Here is a 22,463-nt window from a genome sequence, read left to right on the forward strand (position 1 = left end):
ACCCTTTGATCAGTCAGTATCAGACAGCTGGTGTTCTACAAGCAGGTAGGCTACTCTACTGTATTATACAAATTCTAATAAAGTGGAGTTGGTTATGAACGTTACAGCAGTAAAATGTAATTCTAATTTACATAGACAAGTTCAACAACATACGCCAACCTACTGCAGTGAAACGGCAGTGCCGTTTTTCTTCTTGACCTCTTGCAGCGCAAACACTCGCCTGTAAAAGTCGACCCTCAACAACTACAGGGTTGAATTATAACATAAAATCGTAATCAAAAGGATTGCAATAGTCAACTCAACATCCAATAGGAAAACAATTAGCCAGCTAGCAACTCCAGCAAAGTTTGCAAGTAAAGTGCATGAACGTATGTATATTTGGCTGTAGGCTAATCACCCACCGGTAGGCTATATGTAGAGTTGAAATCGGAAGTTTACATACACTTAGGTTGGAGTCATTAAAACTCGTTTTTTCAACCACTCCACTAATTTCTTGTTAACGAACTATAGTTTTGGCAAGTCAGTTAGGACATCTACTTTGTGCATGACACAAGTACTTTTTCCAACAATTGTTTACAGACAGATTATTTCACTAATAATTCACTGTATCACAATTCCAGTGGGTCAGAAGTTTACATACACTAAGTTGACTGTGCCTTTAAACAGCTTGGAAAATTCCAGAAAATGATGTTATGGCTTTAAAAGCTTCTGATAGGCTAACTGACATCATTTGAGTCAACTGGAGGTGTACCTGTGGATGTATTTCAAGGCCTACCTTCAAACTCAGTGCCTCTTTGCTTGACATCATGGGAAAATCTAAAGAAATCAGCCAAGACCTCAGAAAAGAAATTGTAGAGCTCCACAAGTCTGGTTCATCCTTGGGAGCAATTTCCAACTGCATGAAGATACCACGTTCGTCTGTACAAACAATAGTACGCAAGTATAAACACCATGGGACCACGCAGCCATCAAACCGCTCAGGAAGGAGACGCATTCTGTCTCCTAGAGATGAACGTACTTTGGTGTGAAAAGTGCAAATCAATCCCAGAACAACAGCAAAGGACCTTGTGAAGATGCTGGAGGAAACAGATACAAAAGTATCTATATCCACAGTAAAACGAGTCCTATATTGACATAACCTGAAAGGCCGCTCAGCAAGGAAGAAGCCACTGCTCCAAAACCGCCATAAAAAAGCCAGACTACGGTTTGCAACTGCACATGGGGACAAAGCTCTTACTTTTTGGAGAAATGTCCTCTGGTCTGATGAAACAAAAATAGAACTGTTTGGCCATAATGACCATCGTTATGTTTGGAGGAAAAAGGGGAATGCTTGCAAGCCGAAGAACACCATCCCAACCGTGAAGCATGGGGGTGGCAGCATCATGCTGCAGGAGGGACTGGTGCACTTCACAAAATAGATGGCATCATGAGGAAGGAAAATAATGTGGATATATTGAAGCAACATCTCAAGACATCAGTCAGGAAGTTAAAGCTTGGTCGCAAATGGGTCTTCCAAATGGACAATGACCCCAAGCATACTTCCAAAGTTGTGGCAAAATAGTTTAAGGACAACACAAAGTCAAGGTATTGGAGTGGCCATCACAAAGCCCTGACCTCAATTTGTGGGCAGAACTGTAAAAGCGTGTGCGAGCAAGGACGCCTACAAAACCTGACTCAAGTTACACCAGCTCTATAATGAGTTTCGTTTGTAATGAGCGGGATATAGCTGGAAATACTGTATGTATTGTTGATGTGTTGAATATTGCTGTAGTCGTGGATGAATCAAGAGGAACAGAACGTGATGTACAAAGCTGCTGTAGCCAACTTGTAATTCGCAAAAAACCTTCATTATCACTTTGAAGTGACCCAAATAGCAAAATAATCTTTCATCTATACATTTTGAGAAATTTCACAGGAGGTTGGTGGCACCTTATTTTGGGGGAGTACGGGCTCGTGGTCATGGCTGGAGCAGAATTAGTGGAATGGTATCAAATAGATCATGCCATTCCATTCGCTCCGTTCCGGCCATTATTATAAGCTGTCCTCCCCTCAGCAGCCTCCTGTGTTCGAGATGTATAACCCCCCCCCCCAAGAAAATGACATTTTATTTGGGACTTGCTGAGTCTGTCGGATAAAAAAATGTAATGACAGGCACAGGACTGATGGAAACAACACGTTTGTCTGTAAACTTTCCAAATGTCGACAAAACTAAATGCGATAGACAAGGCGGTGGGATCTTTTTGTGTCGATACAATTAATTATACGAGAAATGGCGGTGGAAACACCTTTTATGCACACATTTTGATGTAATAACCATCATATCAAAGCAATGATAGCCTATGTTGTTTGGTCCTCCCATGCCCCAGTCTCCGTGCGTTAGAGATGTTCACGATGAGCATGACCTGTCTCCTCCAGGAAGCTCCGATTTCGTTGAGCAACTATTTTCATTTACTCCCGTTACGGCCGGTATGTTCTTCCCAGAAATGTCAAAACAAAAAAATTGACAAGCAAACAAAGAATGTGTGCTTTACATTGGAGGTGCTGAATGGTGAAAGAGCACGCGGTGAGCTTGATGCTACTTTCAAATAAAAAATCGAGGGTCTTATTCTGGTGACATGATGACCGATGCTTGGCTGCCGTTTGACAAATAAATAGTATCTAGCGCTTTTCCATAATAATAGGAATCTTATCATGTAGATATCCTACCCGCACTGTATCTGCGAGCTGTCAGCCAGAGCACAGGTGCAAAGACCAGTGTGGGCACACTCGCTGACAAAACGATCAGTAGAGTTGAAAATGCGATGGAAACCAATTTACTTGAAATCATTATTTAGTACATGGGCATTTAACCAAAGTAATTTTTATGTGCACTGTCATCACGCACAGTTTTTTTTTTTTCTATCCGCAAGCCAATTTGATGAAAACACATCCCTGCTGGGAAAATGCGCATGTTTTTTTAAATGCAGATTTCTGAATAATTGCATGAAAATCTATCGCCAATTGGATGGAAACCTAGCTAGTGTCAATCGTGAATGATCATTCAAGTTTTACCGGTGAAACGTCCATGCAGCATCTGCATGCCAACCATTTGATCTCAATCATTTTCATGGGAAAATGCATTTCGATCTTCTTAGTTATCTAGTGTTCTTTCGAATTATGTACGGTGAGCGAATTATAGAGCAGATGGTGTTAACAAACTATAGCATAGCCTACCTGTGTTTTGTTTCAATCGAAGCACATATTTTGCCTTGTGGCACATGCTATACAATGCTATTATATTAGGTTCTGTAGAATACTGTGATCATTATGCGATCTTGCAGACATTGATTCAGCTTTGATCTAACTTTGTTAAACGAGCACCATTCACCAGAGTAGCCTGTTTTCTACGAGTTGTAGAGAATACCGTACATGCGCAGAATCTTCAGGACCTTTAGCTGGTGGGAAGAGGGGTCTGGTAAAATTAGGATCCACAGGCACTCCGTATCAAAATATATGATCATCTGGAAGAATCAATTATTTCTCAGGAGTCAACTGAATATAATTACTCTATACAATATTAAATCAATATCATGAATGTGCAGCATTTAGTCAAAATGGATGAGAAATACTCTTGGACAGACAGATCTTTTCTGTAAAGTAAACATATTTTAATTTATCAAAAACATCAGTCAGACCATTCTCTCAATACATTTAGAGACATTCTAAAACGCAAAAACGTCATAAAATATATCTGTCAGAAGTAAATTCATCCACAAATATAATTGTATATCCATCTTAAATGACCACATTTTCACGAATTTGCTGATATAACCATCAGGCCGATTCAAAAGATTAGAGGAGGATGACATCACTTGCAGATAGTATACTCTGAACTGTTTGATTATTACATCATCATTGAAATCAAATCAAACTTTATTTACATAGAAAGCTATTTACATACAAAAGTATATTCACCACACATGTATTTATCTGAAAGCCACAGCATGAATGATCCAGAGTTGCTTTGCTTTTGTTGTCCACATCCTGCCTTTTAATTTTATTTTCTTCTTTCAGTTTTCATCCAGTTTTCTTCCTTTGTGGATGTTTTTCACATGCGTCAGCAGGTTAGACTTCTGAGTGAAGCTTTTCCCGCAGTCACCACAGCTAAATGGTTTCTCTCCTGTGTGAGTCAGTTTATGCTTCCTTAGGTTCCCCTTCAAATTGAAGCTTTTCCCACAGTCACCACAGCTAAATGGTTTCTCTCCTGTGTGAGTCCGTATATGATCTGTAAGGTTCCCCTTCTGATAGAACCTTTTCCCACAGTCACCACAGCTAAATGGTTTCTCTTGTGTGTGAGTCTGTATATGTTTCCTTAGGTCTCCCTTCTGATAGAAGCTTTTCCCACAGTCACCACAGCTAAATGGTTTCTCTCCCGTGTGAGTCAGTTTGTGCAAGTTCAGGTTCCCCTTCTGATTGAAGCTTTTTCCACAGTCACCACAGCTAAATGGTTTCTCTCCTGTGTGAATACTCATGTGCCTGGACAGATCTCCTTTGTATTTGATGGTCTTGCCACAAACAGGGCAGGTGCAGTGTTTCCCACTGTGACAGAGTCTGACATGGGCTTCCAGTTTACAGGTGGAGTTGTAGCATTTATTGCAGAAGCGGCATTCGCTGAGTCTCTTCTTGGTGAGAGTCGCATGCCTCTGCAGGTCAGCTTTCAGAGAAAACGTTTCACCACAGTCACGGTTGGGATCCAATGGTGGGCTGCTGTCAAGTCCTACTGGGTCATTGCTTACGGCTGACCTGTGGCTGGAGGCATTGTTTTTATTATCTGGAGGGTCACAGGGAATGTAAAGACCCTTAATGTGGGTCACAGTGCCAACAGGTTTGACATCCACTGGTTTAGAGTCTCTTTTTCTGTTCTCCACAGTCTGGGTTTGGGGAAGATTCAAGGACTGAAGTGGGTCCTCCTGATCACATTCACTTTTCACACAGGAAGGAGTGAATATGAACTCTATGGTATCAGCCTCCAGCCCTTGAAGCTGCTCTTCCTCCTGACTGGTCCTGAGTTCCTCCTGTTCCTCTTTAATCTGTGTGGGCTCTGGGTCCTCCTGCCCCAGACTGGGGCTCCACTCCTGCTCACAGTGCTGCTGCTCAGGGGGAACCTCCTCTTCAGAGACAGAGAGCTGCAGGGAGTCTGGAGGGAAGGTAGAGGTTATCTGCCAGAGAATTACATTTGGAATCACACGTGAATTATATATCTCTATGATTTTAAATATCAAATGTCTTTATTGGCATGGATGTCTATGATCTACACAGCCTTTAGACATGCCTGAGTGCAGATAGCTAGGTATTTGCTCTCATTCACTTGGGTTCTCATTACATTTACATTTTAGTCATTTAGCAGACACTTACAGTTAGTGAGTGCATACATTTTTTTTCATACTGGTCCCCCGTGGGAATCGAACCCACAACCCTGGCGTTGCAAGCGCCATGCTCTACCAACTGAGCTACACGGGACTACATCACTATTATGGAACACACCGTGGCCAACATGTACAAAAGTCACGCAGACACTCCGTCTAACCTTTAATAATCATTGTGTGCACAACAGTTTTGGAAACCTTAGAAACTTTACTTTCGTATCACCCCGAAATAAATGTACAAACACAAAAGATACTTACTATGCAGTATTTTAAAACACAGATTACCACAGAGGTGTTTTGCGTTACACATTTGTCTGAACTAGGGGGACAAAAACAAAATATCTTCTCGAAGCTGTGTTACACAAAAACTTCTGTGGAAATATGCGGTAAAACAGCTAACAGTAAGTGTATCGTTTGTTGTAAAGTTATTTTGGATGATAATGATGTTGTTCATCAAAGATCAACTGTTTCTAAATAGAGCGTTTCACACATGACCAAATCATCCTCCTCAGCTAATCAAAAGGGACGTCGAAGGGCAACATATCCGTAAAATCTTCATAGTCATTTTTTGTATAATTGTATTCAACATTTGTAACAGGCAGAGGACGTGTAGGGTTTCGTCAATGGAAACATGTGTGACGCTGCTGTCCAAGCATTGGAAAGCATTGGCACTTCGGGGCTATTTCTATCCATTCACGGTAAAAGTTTTTTGTTGTTGTTGTTTTTATCACTGAAGGCCTAATAATTGAGTAGGACTATAGCTAGCTGTCAGTATGTCTACATACAAACCTATTCTACATAGTTGTATCTCTGGTGTTATCTGCAGTAGTCTCCGTAGCCAATCATTCTCCTCCTGGTACTCCACTACCGTTTTCTCAACTGCCCCGAAAATCTCCACAGCAGCCGCCGTTAAACGCTCATTTAAAAACACACGCAACAACTGTAGTTTAGACATATTCAGTCGATTGAGAGTTGCGTAGCTAGCCTATTCAGTTCGTTCAGTGGTCTTTCTTTACTCCACAAAAATAATGTTCAAAATCAAAACAAACTCGTTCCCAACCCAACTTCCATGTTCTAGTCAAGGAATCTTAGAAAACTCGTTGGTTCTAGTGGTGACGAACCCAGGAACACACAACAGCGCCACCAGCTGGATGGGGGTTTGTGTTTACTACTGTGCAAGGTAGTTTACAGACCAGTAATAAGGAAATAATTACTACATGTGGACAAAGCAGTTGTTATCATAAGTATAGGATGATCTGGGAGAATGAATTCTTCATCAGGAGACGACTGTATCAATAACATCAGTCAGACCATTCTCTCATCACCCTGGGAGAAAATCCAAAATAAACGAACAGATAATCCTGTTTCTAATGATTTTATTTTATATTTTTCTTTACAGCAGAGGGGTCTAGCTGTCTTTGATAAGCAACCAGAATTAACTAAATTAACTAATGGTTCATTAAAAAAAAAGCTAAAGTTAGATGTGTTTTCGTTTGTTGAATCATTGAAACCATGCCCATTTCAAACGTATCTTTCCCCCCAAAAAAATCAGAAAACTATTTCAGAATATTTAGACCAGTTAGCTGGCTAATAACTCCTTGATTCTTCTTAGTAGTATATCCCTCAGATCTGTGAGATTCCTGTAATATATTGTATTACTGTATGATCATTATGTCATCATTCAAATAAAATCGAACTTTATTTACAGTGGGGTTGGAAAATATTGACACCCTTGATTAAGATTAGCAAAAATTACTGTATAAAATTAATAATTATCATATTTAGCTATATTGTATAAAAAAAAAAAAAAAACTACTACTACAATTGCTCAGAGAAATAGATTTTGTTTAACAAGTAATAAAAAAATATCTCAAAAAGGTAGGCTAGTGGTCAAAATGATAACACCACTGTTTTCATTTTTTTTTGTACAATTTTCTTTTCAATACCTTTCAATCAAATCAAATCAAATTGTATTTGCCACATGCGCCGAATACAACAGGTGTAGACCTTACAATGAAATGCTTACTTACAAGCCCTTAACCAACAATGCAGTTTTAAGAAAATAAAAAAAGTGTTAAGTAGAAAATAGATAAGTAAAAAATAAAAATTGCAAATAATTAAAGAGTAGCAGTAAAATTAAATAACAGTAGGGAGGCTATATACAGGGGGGTACCGGTACAGAGTCAATGTGCGGGGGCACCGGTTAGTCGAGGTAATTGAGGTATTATGTACATGTAGGTAGAGTTAAAGTGACTATGCATAGATAATAAACAGAGAGTAGCAGCAGCATAAAAGAGGGGATGGGGTGGGGGGGCAGTGCAAATAGTCTGAGTAGCCATGATTAGCTGTTCAGGAGTCTTATGGCTTGGGGGTAGAAGCTGTTAAGAAGCCTTTTGGACCTAGACTTGGCACTCCGGTACCGCTTGCCGCGTGGTAGCAGAGAGAACCGTCAATGATTAGGGTGGCTGGAGTCTTTGACAATTTTTAGGGCCTTCCTCTGACACCGCCTGGTATAGAGGTCATGGATGGCAGGAAGCTTGGCCCCAGTGATGTACTGGGCCGTACGCACTACCGTCTGTAGTGCCTTGTGGTCGGAGGCCGAGCAGTTGCCATACCAGGCGGTGATGCAACTAGTCAGGATGCTCTCGATGGTGCAGCTGTATAACTTTTTGAGGATCTGAGGACCCATGCCAAATCTTTTCAGTCTCCTGAGGGGGAATAGGCTTTGTCGTGCCCTCTTCACGGCTGTCTTGGTGTGTTTGGACCATGGTAGTTTGTTGGTGATGTGGACACCAAGGAACTTGAAGCTCTCAACTTGTTCCACTACAGCCCCGTCGATGAGAATGGGGGTGTGCTCAGTCCTCTTTTTTTTCCTGTAGTCCACAATCATCGCCTTTGTCTTGATCACATTGACTGAGAGGTTGTCAATGTGCAGGAGTACCAGGTAGTTGAAGTGATTGAGGTAATATGTACATGTACTGTAGGTAGTGGTTAAAGTGAGTTGGCAATCAGGATATACAGTTGAAGTCGGAAGTTTACATACACCTTAGCCAAATACATTTAAACTCAGTTTTTCACAATTCCTGACATTTAATCCTAGTAAAAGCCTCCCGAGTGGCGCAGTGGTCTAAGGCACTGCATCACAGTGTTAGCTGTGGCACTAGAGATCCTGGTTCGAATCCAGGCTCTGTCGTAGCCGGCCGTGACCGGGAGACCCATGGGGCGGCGCACAAGTCGTCCAGGGTAGGGGAGGGAATGGCCGGCAGGGATGTAGCTCAGTTGGTAGAGCATGGTGTTTGCAACGGCGGGGTTGTGGGTTCGATTCCCACGGGGGGCCAGTATGAAAAAAAATTAAAATAATAATAATGTATGCACTCACTAACTGTAAGTCGCTCTGGATAAGAGCGTCTGCTAAATGACTAAAATTCCCTGTCTTAGGTCAGTTAGGATCACCACAGAATAATAGTAGAGAGAATTATTTCTTTCAGCTTTTATTTCTTTCATCACATTCCCAGTGGGTCAGTGGGTCAGAAGATTACATACACTCAATTAGTATTTGGTAGCATTGCCTTTAAATTGTTCAACTTGGGTCAAACGTTTCGGGTAGCCTTCCACAAGCTTCCCTTAATAAGTTGGGTGAATTTTGGCCCATTCCTCCTGACAGAGCTGGTGTAACTGAGTCAGATTTTTAGGCCTACTTGCACGCACACGCTTTTTCAGTTCTGCCCAAACATTTTCTATAGGATTGAGGTCAGGGCTTTGTGATGGTCACTTCAATACCTTGACTTTATTGTCCTTAAGCCATTTTGCCACAACTTTGGAAGTATGCTTGGGGTCATTGTCCATTTGGAAGACCAGCGCCGGAGAAGATGGCTGCCGTTTTACAGCCCTCTAACCAATTGTACTATTATGTGTGTTTTTCCGCGTTATTTGTAATTTATTTTGTACATAATAATAATAATAATAATAATAATATGCCATTTAGCAGACGCTTTTATCCAAAGCGACTTACAGTCATGCGTGCATACATTTTTGTGTATGGGTGGTCCCGGGGATCGAACCCACTACCTTGGCGTTACAAGCGCCGTGCTCTACCAGTTGAGCTACAGAGGACCACCATAATGTTTCTGCCATCGTCTCTTATAACCAAAAAGAGCTTCTGGATATCAGGACAGTGATTACTCACCTCGTATTGGACAAAGATTTTTTCTTCAACGAGGCGGCCGCGAAGGATATCCTACAGACACCCGACAAGGCCCAAATCCCCGTCATTCGCATGAGGAAGAGACAGAGATATCGTGGACGGAGGTCGGGGTGCCTTGTAAGGATCCGACGGCGACCGAGTAAACTGCCGCTCCCATCAATCCTATTAGCCAATCTTCAATCATTGGAGAACAAATTGGATGACCTAAGATTACGGTTATCCTACCAACGGGACATTCAAAACTGTAATATTATGTTTCACCGAGTCGTGGCTGAACGACGACATGGATAACATACAGCTAGCGGGCTATACGCTACATCGGCAGGATAGAACGGCTGACTCCGGTAAGACAAGGGGTGGCGGTCTGTGTATATTTGTAAACAACAGCTGGTGCACAAAATCAAATACTAAGGAAGTCTCGAGGTTTTGCTCGCCTGAGGTAGAGTATCTTATGATAAGCTGTAGACCACACTATTTACCAAGAGAGTTTTCATCTATATTTTTCATAGCTGTCTATTTACCACCACAAACCAATGCTGTCATTAAGATTGCACTGAATGAGCTGTATAAGGCCATAAATCAACAGGAAAACGCTCATCCAGATGCAGCGCTCCTAGTGGCCGGGGACTTTAATGCAGGGAAACTTAAATCCGTTCTACCTAATTTCTACCAGCATGTTAAATGTGCAACCAGAGGGAAAAAAACTCTAGACCACCTTTACTCCACACACAGAGACGCATACAAAGCTCTCCCTCGACTTCCATTTGGCAAATCTGACCATAACTCTATCCTCCTGATTCCTGCTTATAAGCAAAAACTAAAGCAGGAAGCATCAGTGACTCGGTTAATAAAAAAGTGGTCAGATGACACAGATGCTAAGCTACAGGACTGTTTTGCTAGCACAGACTGGAACATGTTCCGGGATTCTTCAGATAGCATTGAGGAGTACACCACATCAGTCACTGGCTTCATCAATAAGTGCATCGATGATGTCGTCCCCACAGTGACCGTACGTACATACCCCAACCAGAAGCCATGGATTACAGGAAACATCCGCACTGAGCTAAAGGGTAGAGCTGCCGCTTTCAAGGAGCGGGACTCTAACCCGGACGCTTATAAGAAATCCCGCTATGCCCTCCGACGAACCATCAAACAGGCAAAGAGTCAATACAGGACTAAGATTGAATCATACTACACTGGCTCTGACGCTCGTCGGATGTGGCAGGGCTTGAAAACTATTACAGACTACAAAGGGAAGCACAGCCGCGAGCTGCCCAGTGACACAAGACTTCCAGACGAGCTAAACCACTTCTATGCTCGCTTCGAGGCAAGCAACACTGAAGCATGCATGAGAGCACCAGCTGTTCCGGATGACTATGTGATCACGCTCTACGTAGCCGATGTGAGTAAGACTTTTAAGCAGGTCAACATTCACAAGGCCGCAGGGCCAGACGGATTACCAGGACGTGTACTCCGAGCATGTGCTGACCAACTGGCAAGTGTCTTCACTGACATTTTCAACATGTCCCTGACTGAGTCTGTAATACCAACATGTTTCAAGCAGACCACCATAGTCCCCGTGCCCAAGGACTCTAAGATAACCTGCCTAAATGACTACCGACCCGTAGCACTGACGTCTGTAGCCATGACGTGCTTTGAAAGGCTGGTCATGGCTCACATCAACAGCATTATCCCAGAAACCCTAGACCCACTCCAATTTGCATACCGCCCCAACAGATCCACAGATGATGCAATTTCTATTGCACTCCACACTGCCCTTTCCCACCTGGACAAGAGGAACACCTACGTGAGAATGCTATTCATTGACTACAGTTCAGCATTCAACACCATAGTGCCCTCAAAGCTCATCACTAAGCTAAGGACCCTGGGACTAAACACCTCCCTCTGCAACTGGATCCTGGACTTCCTGATGGGCCGCCCCCAAGTGGTAAGGGTAGGTAACAACACATCTGCCACACTGATCCTCAACACGGGGGCCCCTCAGGGGTGCGTGCTCAGTCCCCTCCTGTACTCCCTGTTCACCCATGACTGCATGGCCAGGCACGACTCCAACACCATCATTAAGTTTGCTGACGACACAACAGTGGTAGGCCTGATCACCGACAATGATGAGACAGCCTATAGGGAGGAGGTCAGAGACCTGGCCGTGTGGTGCCAGGACAACAACCTCTCCCTCAACGTGACCAAGACAAAGGAGATGATTGTGGACTACAGGGAAAAAAAAGAGGACTGAGCACGCCCCCATTCTCATCGACAGGGCTGTAGTGGAACAGGTTGAGAGCTTCAAGTTCCTTGGTGTCCACATCACCAATGAACTATCATGGTCCAAACACACCAAGACAGTCGTGAAGAGGGCACGACAAAGCCTATTCCCCCTCAGGAGACTGAAAAGATTTGGCATGGGTCCTCAGATCCTCAAAAAATTATACAGCTGCACCATCGAGAGCATCCTGACTGGTTGCATCACCGCCTGGTATGGCAACTGCTTGGCCTCCGACCGCAAGGCACTACAGAGGGTAGTGCGTACGGCCCAGTACATCACTGGGGCCAAGCTTCCTGCCATCCAGGACCTCTATACCAGGTGGTGTCAGAGGAAAGCCCTCAAAATTGTCAAAGACTCCAGCCACCCTAGTCATAAACTGTTCTCTCTGCTACCGCACGGCAAGCGGTACCGGAGTGCCAAGTCTAGGTCCAAAATATTTCTCAACAGCTTCTACCCCCAAGCCATAGGACTCCTGAACAGCTAATCATGGCTACCCGGACTATTTGCACTGCCCCCCCACCACATCCTTTTACGCTGCTGCTACTCTGTTAATTATTTATGCATAGTCACTTTAACTCTGCCAACATGTACATATTACTTCAACTACCTCAACTAGCCGGTGCCCCCGCACATTGACTCTGCTCCGGTATCCCCCTGTATATACAGCCTCCCTACTGTTATTTTATTTTACTTCTGCTCTTTTTTTCTCAACACTTTTTTTGTTGTTGTTTTATTAACTGTTGGTTAAGGGCTGTAAGTAAGCATTTCACTGTAATGTCTGCACATGTTGTATTTGGCGCATGTGGCCAATAAAATTTGATTTGATTTGCTACCAAGCTTTAACTTCCTGACTGATGTCTTGCGATGTTGCTTCAATATATCCACATAATTTTCCTTCCTCATGATGCCATCTATTTGGTAAAATGCACCAGTCCCTCCTTCAGCAAAGCACCCCCACAGCATGATGCTGCCACCCCCGTGCTTCACGGTTGGGATGGTGTTCTTCGGCTTGCAAGCTACCCCCTTTTTCCTCAAAACATAACAATGGTCATTATGGCCAAACAGTTCTATTTTTGTTTCATCAGACCAGAGGACATTTCTCCAAAAAGTACAATCTTTGTCCAAATGTGCAGTTGCAAACCGTAGTCTGCCTTTTTTATGGCGGTTTTGGAGCAGTGGCTTCTTCCTTGCTGAGCGGCCTTTCAGGTTATGTCGATATAGGACTTGTTTTACTGTGGATATAGATACTTTTGTACCTGTTTCCTCCAGCAACTTCACAAGGTCCTTTGCTGTTGTTCTGGGATTGATTTGTACTTTTCGCACCAAAGTACGTTAATCTCTAGGAGACAGAATGCGTCTCCTTCCTGAGCAGTATGACGGCTGCGTGGTCCCATGGTGTTTATACTTGCGTACTATTGTTTGTACAGATGAACGTGGTACCTTCAGGCGTTTGGAAATTGCTCCCAAGGATGAACCAGACTTGTGGAGGTCAACAAATTTTTTCTGCCGTCTTGGCTGATTTCTTTTGATTTTCCCATGATGTCAAGGAAAGAGGCATTGAGTTTGAAGGTAGGCCTTGAAATATATCCACAGGTACATCTCCAATTGACTGAAATGTCAATTAGCCTATCAGAAGCCATGACATCATTTTCTGGAATTTTCCAAGCTGTTTAAAGGCACAGTCAACTCAGTGTATTTAAACTTCTGACCCACTGGAATTGTGATGCAGTGAATTATAAGTGAAATAATCTGTCTGTAAACAATTGTTGGAAAAATTACTTGTGTCATGCACAAAGTAGATGTCCTAACCGACTTGCCAAAACTATAGTTTGTTAACAAGAAATGTGTGGAGTGGTTGAAAAAAACGAGTTTTAATGACTCCAACCTACGTGTCTGTAAACCTCCGACTTCAACTGTGTAATAAACAGAGTAGCTGCAGCGTAGGTTAAGAGTGTGAAAGAGTGTGAAAGAATGTGAAAGTGTGTCTATGTGTGAGTGTGAGTGTGTGTCTGTGTGTGTATGTATGTGTGTGTGTGTGTGTGGTGTCAATATGCATGTGTGTGTGTGTGTGTGTGAGTTTTGCGTGTGTGTGTGTGGTGTCAATATGCATGTGTGTGTGTGTGTGTGTTTTGTGTGTGTGTGTGTGTGTGTGTGTGTGTGCATATGTAGTGTATGTGTGTGTTGCAATGTCAGTGTAGTATGTGTGAGTGGGTGTGGTAGAGTCCAGTGAATGTGCATAGAGCCAGTGCAAGAGAGTCAGTGCGACAACAACAAAAATATTTCGGTAAATGAATCCTGAAACTAAACACGTCTAATGACCTGTAAAAGACCAATCATGGCAGAGAATCATCACAGACTAACTGTGACATCAGAACTGTAAGATTGTTGCACTTAAAAGATAAGATGCCGGTACTTAACAGAGATAATCTAAAATAGCCGAATACTGTCTTTTGGTCCTGGGAAGACCAACTAACTGCACTTTCTACAATCAGTGTCAGAGCGGCAGTAACACTAATAAATACAAAGTGTTTATTTATTGTCTACACCGTTCCACCATTTTCTTCTTGATGTGGTAAGCTGCCCCTGTGGTTGTGGCTCCTCTTGTGCCGCTAGAGTGTTGTGGTTTGTGTTCTGGTTCTGGCTCAGTATAGATATGGATCTGGTCAGTTGTAGGTGAAGGGCGGGTGGAGAGAGGAGAAAGAGAGAGGGGGAGAGAAGAGCGAGGCTTATGCCCTTTGTTGTTTGATGATGAAGGTTAGTGGGCATGATGGAGAAATGACTGAGGTTGAGAGAAATAACTGACACTTCCTCTCTACCTCTGTCTCTCTGTTGCTCTCTCTCTCTCGCTCTCTCTACTCTCTCTCTCTACTCTCTCTCTCTCTCTCTCTCTTTTCAATTCAATTCCATTCAAGGGGCTTTATTGGCATGGGAAACATATCTTTACATTGCCAAAGCAAGTGAAATAGATAATAAACAAAAGTGAAATAATCAATCAAAAATTAACAGTAAATATTACACTCACAAGTTTCAAAGAAATAGACACATTTCAAATGTCATATTATGTCTATATACATTGTTGTAACGATGTGCAAATAGTTAAAGTACAAAAGGGAAAATAAATATAAATATGGGTTGTATTTACAATGGTGTTTGTTCATCACTGTTTGCCCTTTTCTTGTGGCAACAGGTCACAAATATTGCTGCTGTGATTGCACACTGTGGTATTTCACCCAATAGAAATGGAAGTTTATCAAAACTGGGTTAGTTTTTTTCGAATTCTTTGTGGGTCTGTGTAATCTGAGCGAAACATGTGTCTCTAATGTGGTCATACATTTGGCAGGAGGTTAGGAAGTGCAGCTCAGTTTCCACCTCATTTTGTGGGCAGTGTGCACATAGCCTGTCTTCTCTTGAGAGCCAGGTCGGCCTACGGCGGCCTCTCTCAATAGCAAAGATGTCCTTAAATTTGGGTCAGTCACTGTGGTCAGGTATTCTGCCACTGTGTACTCTCTGTTTAGGGACAAATAGCATTCTAGTTTGCTCAGTTTTTTGGTAAATTCTTTCCAATGTGTCAAGTAATTATCTTTTTGAACAGAGCCCCAGGACCAGCTTGCTTAGGGGACTCTTCTCCAGGTTCATCTCTCTGTAGGTGATGGCTTTGTTATGGAAGGTTTGGGAATCGCTTCCTTTTAGGTGGTCTCTCTCTCTCTCTCTCTCTCTCTCTCTCTCTCTCTCTCTCTCTCTCTCTCTCTCTCTCTCTGTCTGTCTGCCTCTCTCTCTGTCTGTCTGACTCTCTCTCTCTCTCTCTCTGTCTCTCTCTCTCTCTCTCTCTCTCTCTCTCTCTCTCCTCCTCCATTCCCTCTCTGTCTACTCTCGCCTCAAACACACACCTCTCACTCTCCAGCACAGTGTCTTTGGTTTCTTGAGTTTCTGTTTCCACCCTCACCACTGATTGGTTCACTTCCTGTCACACACACACACACACACACACACACACACACACACACACACACACACACACTCTCTCTCTCTCTCTGAAACACACACACACCGTCACACACCCAACACACACACACATAGAACGTGGTGGTTAAGACCATAAACACACAGACAAACGAACAGACAGACAAACTAACAGACGGACAAACAAACAGACACAACTCAGGAGGACCGGTTCCTTTCTCTCTACAAGTTAACCCTTCACCTAGAACTCAGGAGGACCGGTTCCTTTCTCTCTACAAGTTAACCCTTCATCTAGAACTCAGGAGGACCGGTTCCTTTCTCTCTACAAGTTAACCCTTCATCTAGAACTCAGGAGGACCGGTTCCTTTCTCTCTACAAGTTAACCCTTCATCTAGAACTCAGGAGGACCGGTTCCTTTCTCTCTACAAGTTAACCCTTCATCTAGAACTCAGGTAACATAATGTTCTCTAACGCATAACATTGTCTGACATCATGATCTCCTGTTGATTCTGTGGTAGATGTTACAGAATGTATTTTTTTTAATACCCGAGACACAACAGGGATGTCAGGTAGAAGGTAGTGTTGGATGATACTGTGGTATAAAGGAGACAGACAGAGACAACGAAAAGTTATCTAAAATATCCGTTCATCTCTGTTTTAGATACAGTAAAGTAAAACTATCACAAAACGTATATAAAAAAAAAAAAGAGGATGTTTATTTTGTGTGAAATTAGACTATCATGAATCTCATGTCTGTAACCACAGTGACCAGTTATGTGAAACTCGTTACACCAGGAAATGAGAGTATCACACATAACCCTTCAATGTTTGCAGATCTGTAAGGTGGAAGGAATGTGGTGGAGGCTCCACCACTACACTGATTATACCTATCCAGACCTTACAGATCCACCACTACACTGATTATACCTATCCAGACCCTACAGATCCACCACTACACTGATTATACCTATCCAGACCCTACAGATCCACCACTACACTGATTATACCTATCCAGACCCTACAGATCCACCACTACACTGATTATACCTATCCAGACCCTACAGATCCACCACTACACTGATTATACCTATCCAGACCTTACAGATCCACCACTACACTGATTATACCTATCCAGACCCTACAGATCCACCACTACACTGATTATACCTATCCAGATCTGCAGATCTGCAAACAACAAAGGGTCAGAGAGAGAGGGTGAGAGAGAGAGACTGAAGTAGAATGGTTTTGGGCGGGTGGAGAGAGGAGAAAGAGAGGGGGGGGGGGGGAGCGAGGGTTATGCCCTTTGTTGTTTGATGATGAAGGTTAGTGGGCATGATGGAAAAATGACTGAGGTTGAGAGAAATAACTGACACTTCCTCTCTACCTCTGTCTCTCTGTTGCTCTCTCTCCCTCTCGTCGGAGTGCATGCTGGGAGTGAGTCAGGAAGCAGGAACGATTGTGAGAGCGACTTGATTTTTTTTTCTCACTCTATTGGGTTTTGGGGTGTATATATTTATTTATTGATTAGTTTAGTTGTTTAAAGGTTATCTATCACTAAGCACGTATAGGTGTGGTGGGATCGTTGCAATGGCCACGCGCGGAGGTTTGGAGTTGAAAAACTTAGTCGGCGGCACGGAGTAAAGATTCCTGCTGCGGCAGGGTGTTCGGTGGAAGAATGTAGCTTAATAGCGTTGTAGTGATATTCTTAGATTCCATTGAAAAGGTGAATACGATAGTTGAGTGGTGTTGTGTTGCGGGTGACACAGACGTCTGTATTTCCTCTTATGAATCCGGCGAAGAAAGTTATACTTTCTAACGTGCCACCATTTGTTAGAGATGAAGTGTTGGAGCGAGAGTTATCTCGTCATGGTCAACTTGTATCTACAATAAAGAAGGTTCTTTTTGGATGCAAATCTCCTTTGCTGAAACTTGTCAAGTCTCATAGGAGACAAGTACATAGGATTTTAAAGAAGGACACTGACAAACTGAATTTAGCGTTCAGTTTTAAGATTGATGGATTTGATTATGTGTTCTACGCTTCTACTGTATTAATGAAGTGCTTTTGGCTGTGGAAGAGAGGGGCATTTGCTACGCTATTGTTCCGAGAATGAGCGTGCAGAGCCCGGTAGCAGCTCTAGTGCTGGTGCAGCTAATGCACCACCGCGAAGGGATGAACATGCTAAGGGTGCAGGGGAAGGGAGGAGGTGGGCAGATGTGGTTGGAAAAGTAGGAAAGGAAAGCAGTGTGGCTACGGGGGCAATTGTGGTAGATCAGAACAAAGAGGGAGGGGAAACAGTCGGTGAGATTGCGACTGTGGTCGCTGAGGTGGTGCTGGAAAATGAAATTGGAGGTCAAGAGGAGATTGAAATAATGGTAAAGGAAGCAACTGTTTTCAAAGTACCGAGGAGTAAGAGGAAGAATTTAAGGCGTGGTGAACGGTCTAATTCTAAGAGGAAGTTAGAGATTGATAAATCAGTTGAGGATAAACAGGTTGAAGAGATGGTGGAGTTTTCTTCTGGGGAGGAAAGCGAGATTGAGTCATTTTACGCGTCACAACAAAATAGTGAGATAAATGGGGTGGAAGGGAGGTATGGGATTGAGAAGGTACGTCAATTTCTGAAGTTGACAAAAGGGAAGAAATATCTGCAGGATTATAATGTAACAGATTTTTTTTCCTGAAAGTGAATTGTTTATTGAATCAGCAAAGTATCTGATGTCAAAAATAACAGGGGAAGGTTTGACAAGCCCTGAAATTGCTAGACTCAAGAAAGTGGTCACGAGAGTGATGTGATGGAAATTCTACAGGAAATGAAAGAGTTCAGTCGCAGCCTTAACTCTGTAAATAGATGTGGTTTCTGTGTCTTCCTCTGTAGTTTTTTTTCCATCCATGAGCAGTTTTAAGATTAATTATTTAAACGTAAATGGGGCGAGAGACGTTAAAAAAAGAGCCGTAGTGTATGAATTAATGAAGGGAAAGGGAAGTGACATATGTTTTCTACAAGAAACGCATAGTAATATGGAAAATGAAGTTATGTTGCAACAGGAGGGGGGGGGGCAGTGGTGTGTAGTCATAAATATTCAAAAAGTGGGGTTGTGGCCATCTTGTTCTCAGAAGCAGTAGGTAACAATAGTTTAACCGGAGGGTTACTACCGATAAGCTGCAGGAGGGCTGTCCTCACCCTACTGCCCAAAAAGAGTGACCCTAGGGAGGTGAAGAACTGGAGGCCGGTGGCTCGATTGTGCACTGATTATAAGATCCTGTCCAAGGCTTTGTCCAACAGGCTGAGGGAGGTGATGGGGCAGATCATACATACGGACCAGTCCTACTGTGTTCCCGGCAGGCAGATAGGGGATAACATTTCTCTGATTCTGGATTTTCTTGGACGTCTCTGGGGCTATTGGGTTGGATGCTGGTCTAATTTCAATTGATCAGGAAAAGGCATTTGACCGAGTTGAACATCAATACTTATGGCGCACTTTTGAGGCGTTTGGTTTCAGCTCTGGTTTTATTGCCATGATAAGGGTGATATATGGTGACATTGAAAGTGTATTGAAAGTTAACGGTGGCTTGAGTGCTCCTTTTAAAGTGTGTAGAGGTATTAGGCAGGGATGTTCTTTGTCTGGAATGTTATATGCCATTGCTATAGAGCCACTACTAAACAGAATTAGAAGTCGCATTGAAGGGGTGTACCTTTCAGAGGATATTCCTCCTATTCCTCTCTCAGCCTATGCTGATGATGTAGTTTAGTGAAAAATCAAGCGGAGGTGGATAGTTTGAGTCTAATGGTTGATCGTTTTAGGGGAATATCCTCTGCAAAGGTAAATTGGGAAAAAAGTTGCACTTTACAGATTGGAGAATGGTCTGGAGGGATCATGGCTTTGCCAGGGGGGCTGGAATGGTGTAAGGGAGGTTTTAAGTATCTTGGAGTGTACCTAGGAGATGAGGGGACAATGGAGAAAAATTGGATTGGTGTGGTTGAAATGGTGGAAGGGAGGATGAGGAGATGGCGTTGGTTGTTATCTCGTATGTCATATAGGGGCCGCACTATTATAGTTAACAATGTGATTGCCTCTGCACTGTGGCATCGGTTGTCAGTTTTAGAGCCACCATCAGGCCTTCTGGCTAAGATACATGCAATTATTGTAGATTTATTTTGGGATACAGGTACAAAAGTATCTATATCCACAGTAAAACAAGTCCTATATCGACATAACCTGAAAGGCCGCTCAGCAAGGAAGAAGCCACTGCTCCAAAACCGCCATAAAAAAAGCCAGACTACGGTTTGCAACTGCACATGGGGACAAAGATCGTACTTTTTGGAGAAATGTCCTCTGGTCTGATGAAACAAAAATAGAACTGTTTGGCCATAATGACCATCGTTATGTTTGGAGGAAAAAGGGGAATGCTTGCAAGCCGAAGAACACCATCCCAACCGTGAAGCATGGGGGTGGCAGCATCATGCTGCAGGAGGGACTGGTGCACTTCACAAAATAGATGGCATCATGAGGAAGGAAAATTATGTGGATATATTGAAGCAACATCTCAAGACATCAGTCAGGAAGTTAAAGCTTGGTCGCAAATGGATCTTCCAAATGGACAATGACCCCAAGCATACTTACAAAGTTGTGGCAAAATGGCTTAAGGACAACAAAGTCAAGGTATTGGAATGGCCATCACAAAGCCCTGACCTCAATCCAATAGTAAATTTGTGGACAGAACTGAAAAAGCGTGTGCGAGCAAGGAGGCCTACAATCCTGACTCAGTTACACCAGCTCTGTCAGAAGGAATGGGCCAAAATTCACCCAACTTATTGTGGGAAGCTTGTGGAAGACTACCCGAAACGTTTGACCCAAGTTAAACAATTTAAAGGCAATGCTACCAAATACTAATTGAGTGTATGTAAACTTCTGACCCACTGGGAATGTGATGAAAGAAATAAAAGCAGAAATAAATAATTCTCTCTATTATTATTCTGACATTTCACATTCTTAAAATAAAGTGGTGATCCTAACTGACAGGGACAGGGAATTTGTACTAGGATTAAATGTCAGGAATTATGAAAAACTGAGTTTAAATGTACTTGGCTAAGGTGTATGTAAACTTCCGACCTCAACTGTATATAGGGGTGTGTCAAGGTGTTGAATAAAGATACATTGAAAAATAGAAAAGACACTCCATGGAGGGTAAAATTGGGCATTGATGACAAGGTAAAGCCAGCATGGAGAGCACTGTACAAGCCATCGTTACAAAAGGCTACTGGTGATATGCAATGGAGGGTTTTTCATGGCATCATTGCAGTTAATGCTTTTGTATCTGTTATTAACTCAGATGTTGGAGATGGATGTCCGTTTTGTAATAAAAGAGAAACAATTGTTCACTGTTTTATGGAGTGCCTCTCTTTGAAATACTGGAGTCTTTGTTTACAGCTGGAGGGGAGATTTTCAATAACACTGTTTTTATTTTGGGGTTTCAATATAGTAAGCAACAGAAAATAAAATGTCAACTCTTACATTTTATTTTGGGACCAGCTAAGATGTTGTTTTGTTTGAATGAGGGGAAACTATTTTTTCTTGATGAAATGAGTTGAATGTATATACAGTGAGGGAAAAAAGTATTTGATCCCCTGCTGATTTTGTACGTTTGCCCACTGACAAAGACATGATCAGTCTATAATTTTAATGGTAGGTTTATTTGAACAGTGAGAGACAGAATAACAACAAAAAAATCCAGAAAAACGCAGGTCAAAAATGTTATAAATTGATTTGCATTTTAATGAGGGAAAAAAGTATTTGACCCCCAAAACATGACTTAGTACTTGGTGGCAAAACCCTTGTTGGCAGTCACAGAGGTCAGACGTTTCTTGTAGTTGGCCACCAGGTTTGCACACATCTCAGGAGGGATTTTGGCCCACTCCTCTTTGCAGATCTTCTCCAAGTCATTAAGGTTTCGAGGCTGACATTTGGCAACTCGAACCTTCAGCTTCCTCCACAGATTTTCTATGGGATTAAGGTCTGGAGACTGGCTAGGACACTCCAGGACCTTAATGTGCTTCTTCTTGAGCCACTCCTTTGTGGCCTTGGCCGTGTGTTTTGGGTCATTGTCATGCTGGAATACCCATCCACGACCCATTTTCAATGCCCTGGCTGAGGGAAGGAGGTTCTCACCCAAGATTTGACGGTAAATGGCCCCGTCCATCGTCCCTTTGATGCGGTGAAGTTGTCCTGTCCCCTTAGCAGAACCCCCCCCCCCCCCCAAAGCATAATGTTTCCACCTCCATGTTTGACGGTGGGGATGGTGTTCTTGGGGTCATAGGCAGCATTCCTCCTCCTCCAAATACGGCGAGTTGAGTTGATGCCAAAGAGCTCAATTTTGGTCTCATCTGACCACAACACTTTCACCCAGTTCTCCTCTGAATCATTCAGATGTTCATTGGCAAACTTCAGACGGTCCTGTATATGTGCTTTCTTGAGCAGGGGGACCTTGCGGGCGCTGCAGGATTTCAGTCCTTCACGGCGTAGTGTGTTACCAATTGTTTTCTTGGTGACTATGGTCCCAGCTGCCTTGAGATCATTGACAAGATCCTCCCGTGTAGTTCTGGGCTGATTCCTC

General features: G+C 42.9%; 1 protein-coding gene and 1 pseudogene across 2 annotated transcripts in view; one reads left to right on the forward strand and one right to left on the reverse strand.

Moving 5' to 3' along the window:
• Positions 1 to 3,629: 3,629 nt before the first annotated feature.
• On the reverse strand, positions 3,630 to 6,485 carry LOC311113038 (uncharacterized protein). The gene is made up of 2 exons (XM_084156160.1): positions 6,195 to 6,485; positions 3,630 to 5,176 (listed from the first exon to the last, which is right to left on the reverse strand). Exons 1-2 carry the CDS (start codon positions 6,358 to 6,360, stop codon positions 4,050 to 4,052), a joined length of 1,293 nt encoding a protein of 430 aa, XP_084012286.1. The 5' UTR covers positions 6,361 to 6,485; the 3' UTR covers positions 3,630 to 4,049.
• Positions 6,486 to 16,112: 9,627 nt separating this feature from the next.
• The window catches only part of LOC311113036 (circularly permutated Ras protein 1-like), a 36,624-nt pseudogene continuing 30,273 nt past the window's right edge, over positions 16,113 to 22,463 (forward strand). Inside the window, exon 1 of the transcript XR_014615932.1 lies at positions 16,113 to 16,305. The product of XR_014615932.1 is annotated as a circularly permutated Ras protein 1-like (transcript). The remainder of the gene's footprint in view (positions 16,306 to 22,463) is intronic.

This window comes from Coregonus lavaretus (assembly GCF_964263955.1).
Source record: "Coregonus lavaretus genome assembly, chromosome: 39".
Classification (NCBI taxonomy): Eukaryota; Metazoa; Chordata; class Actinopteri; order Salmoniformes; family Salmonidae; genus Coregonus; species Coregonus lavaretus.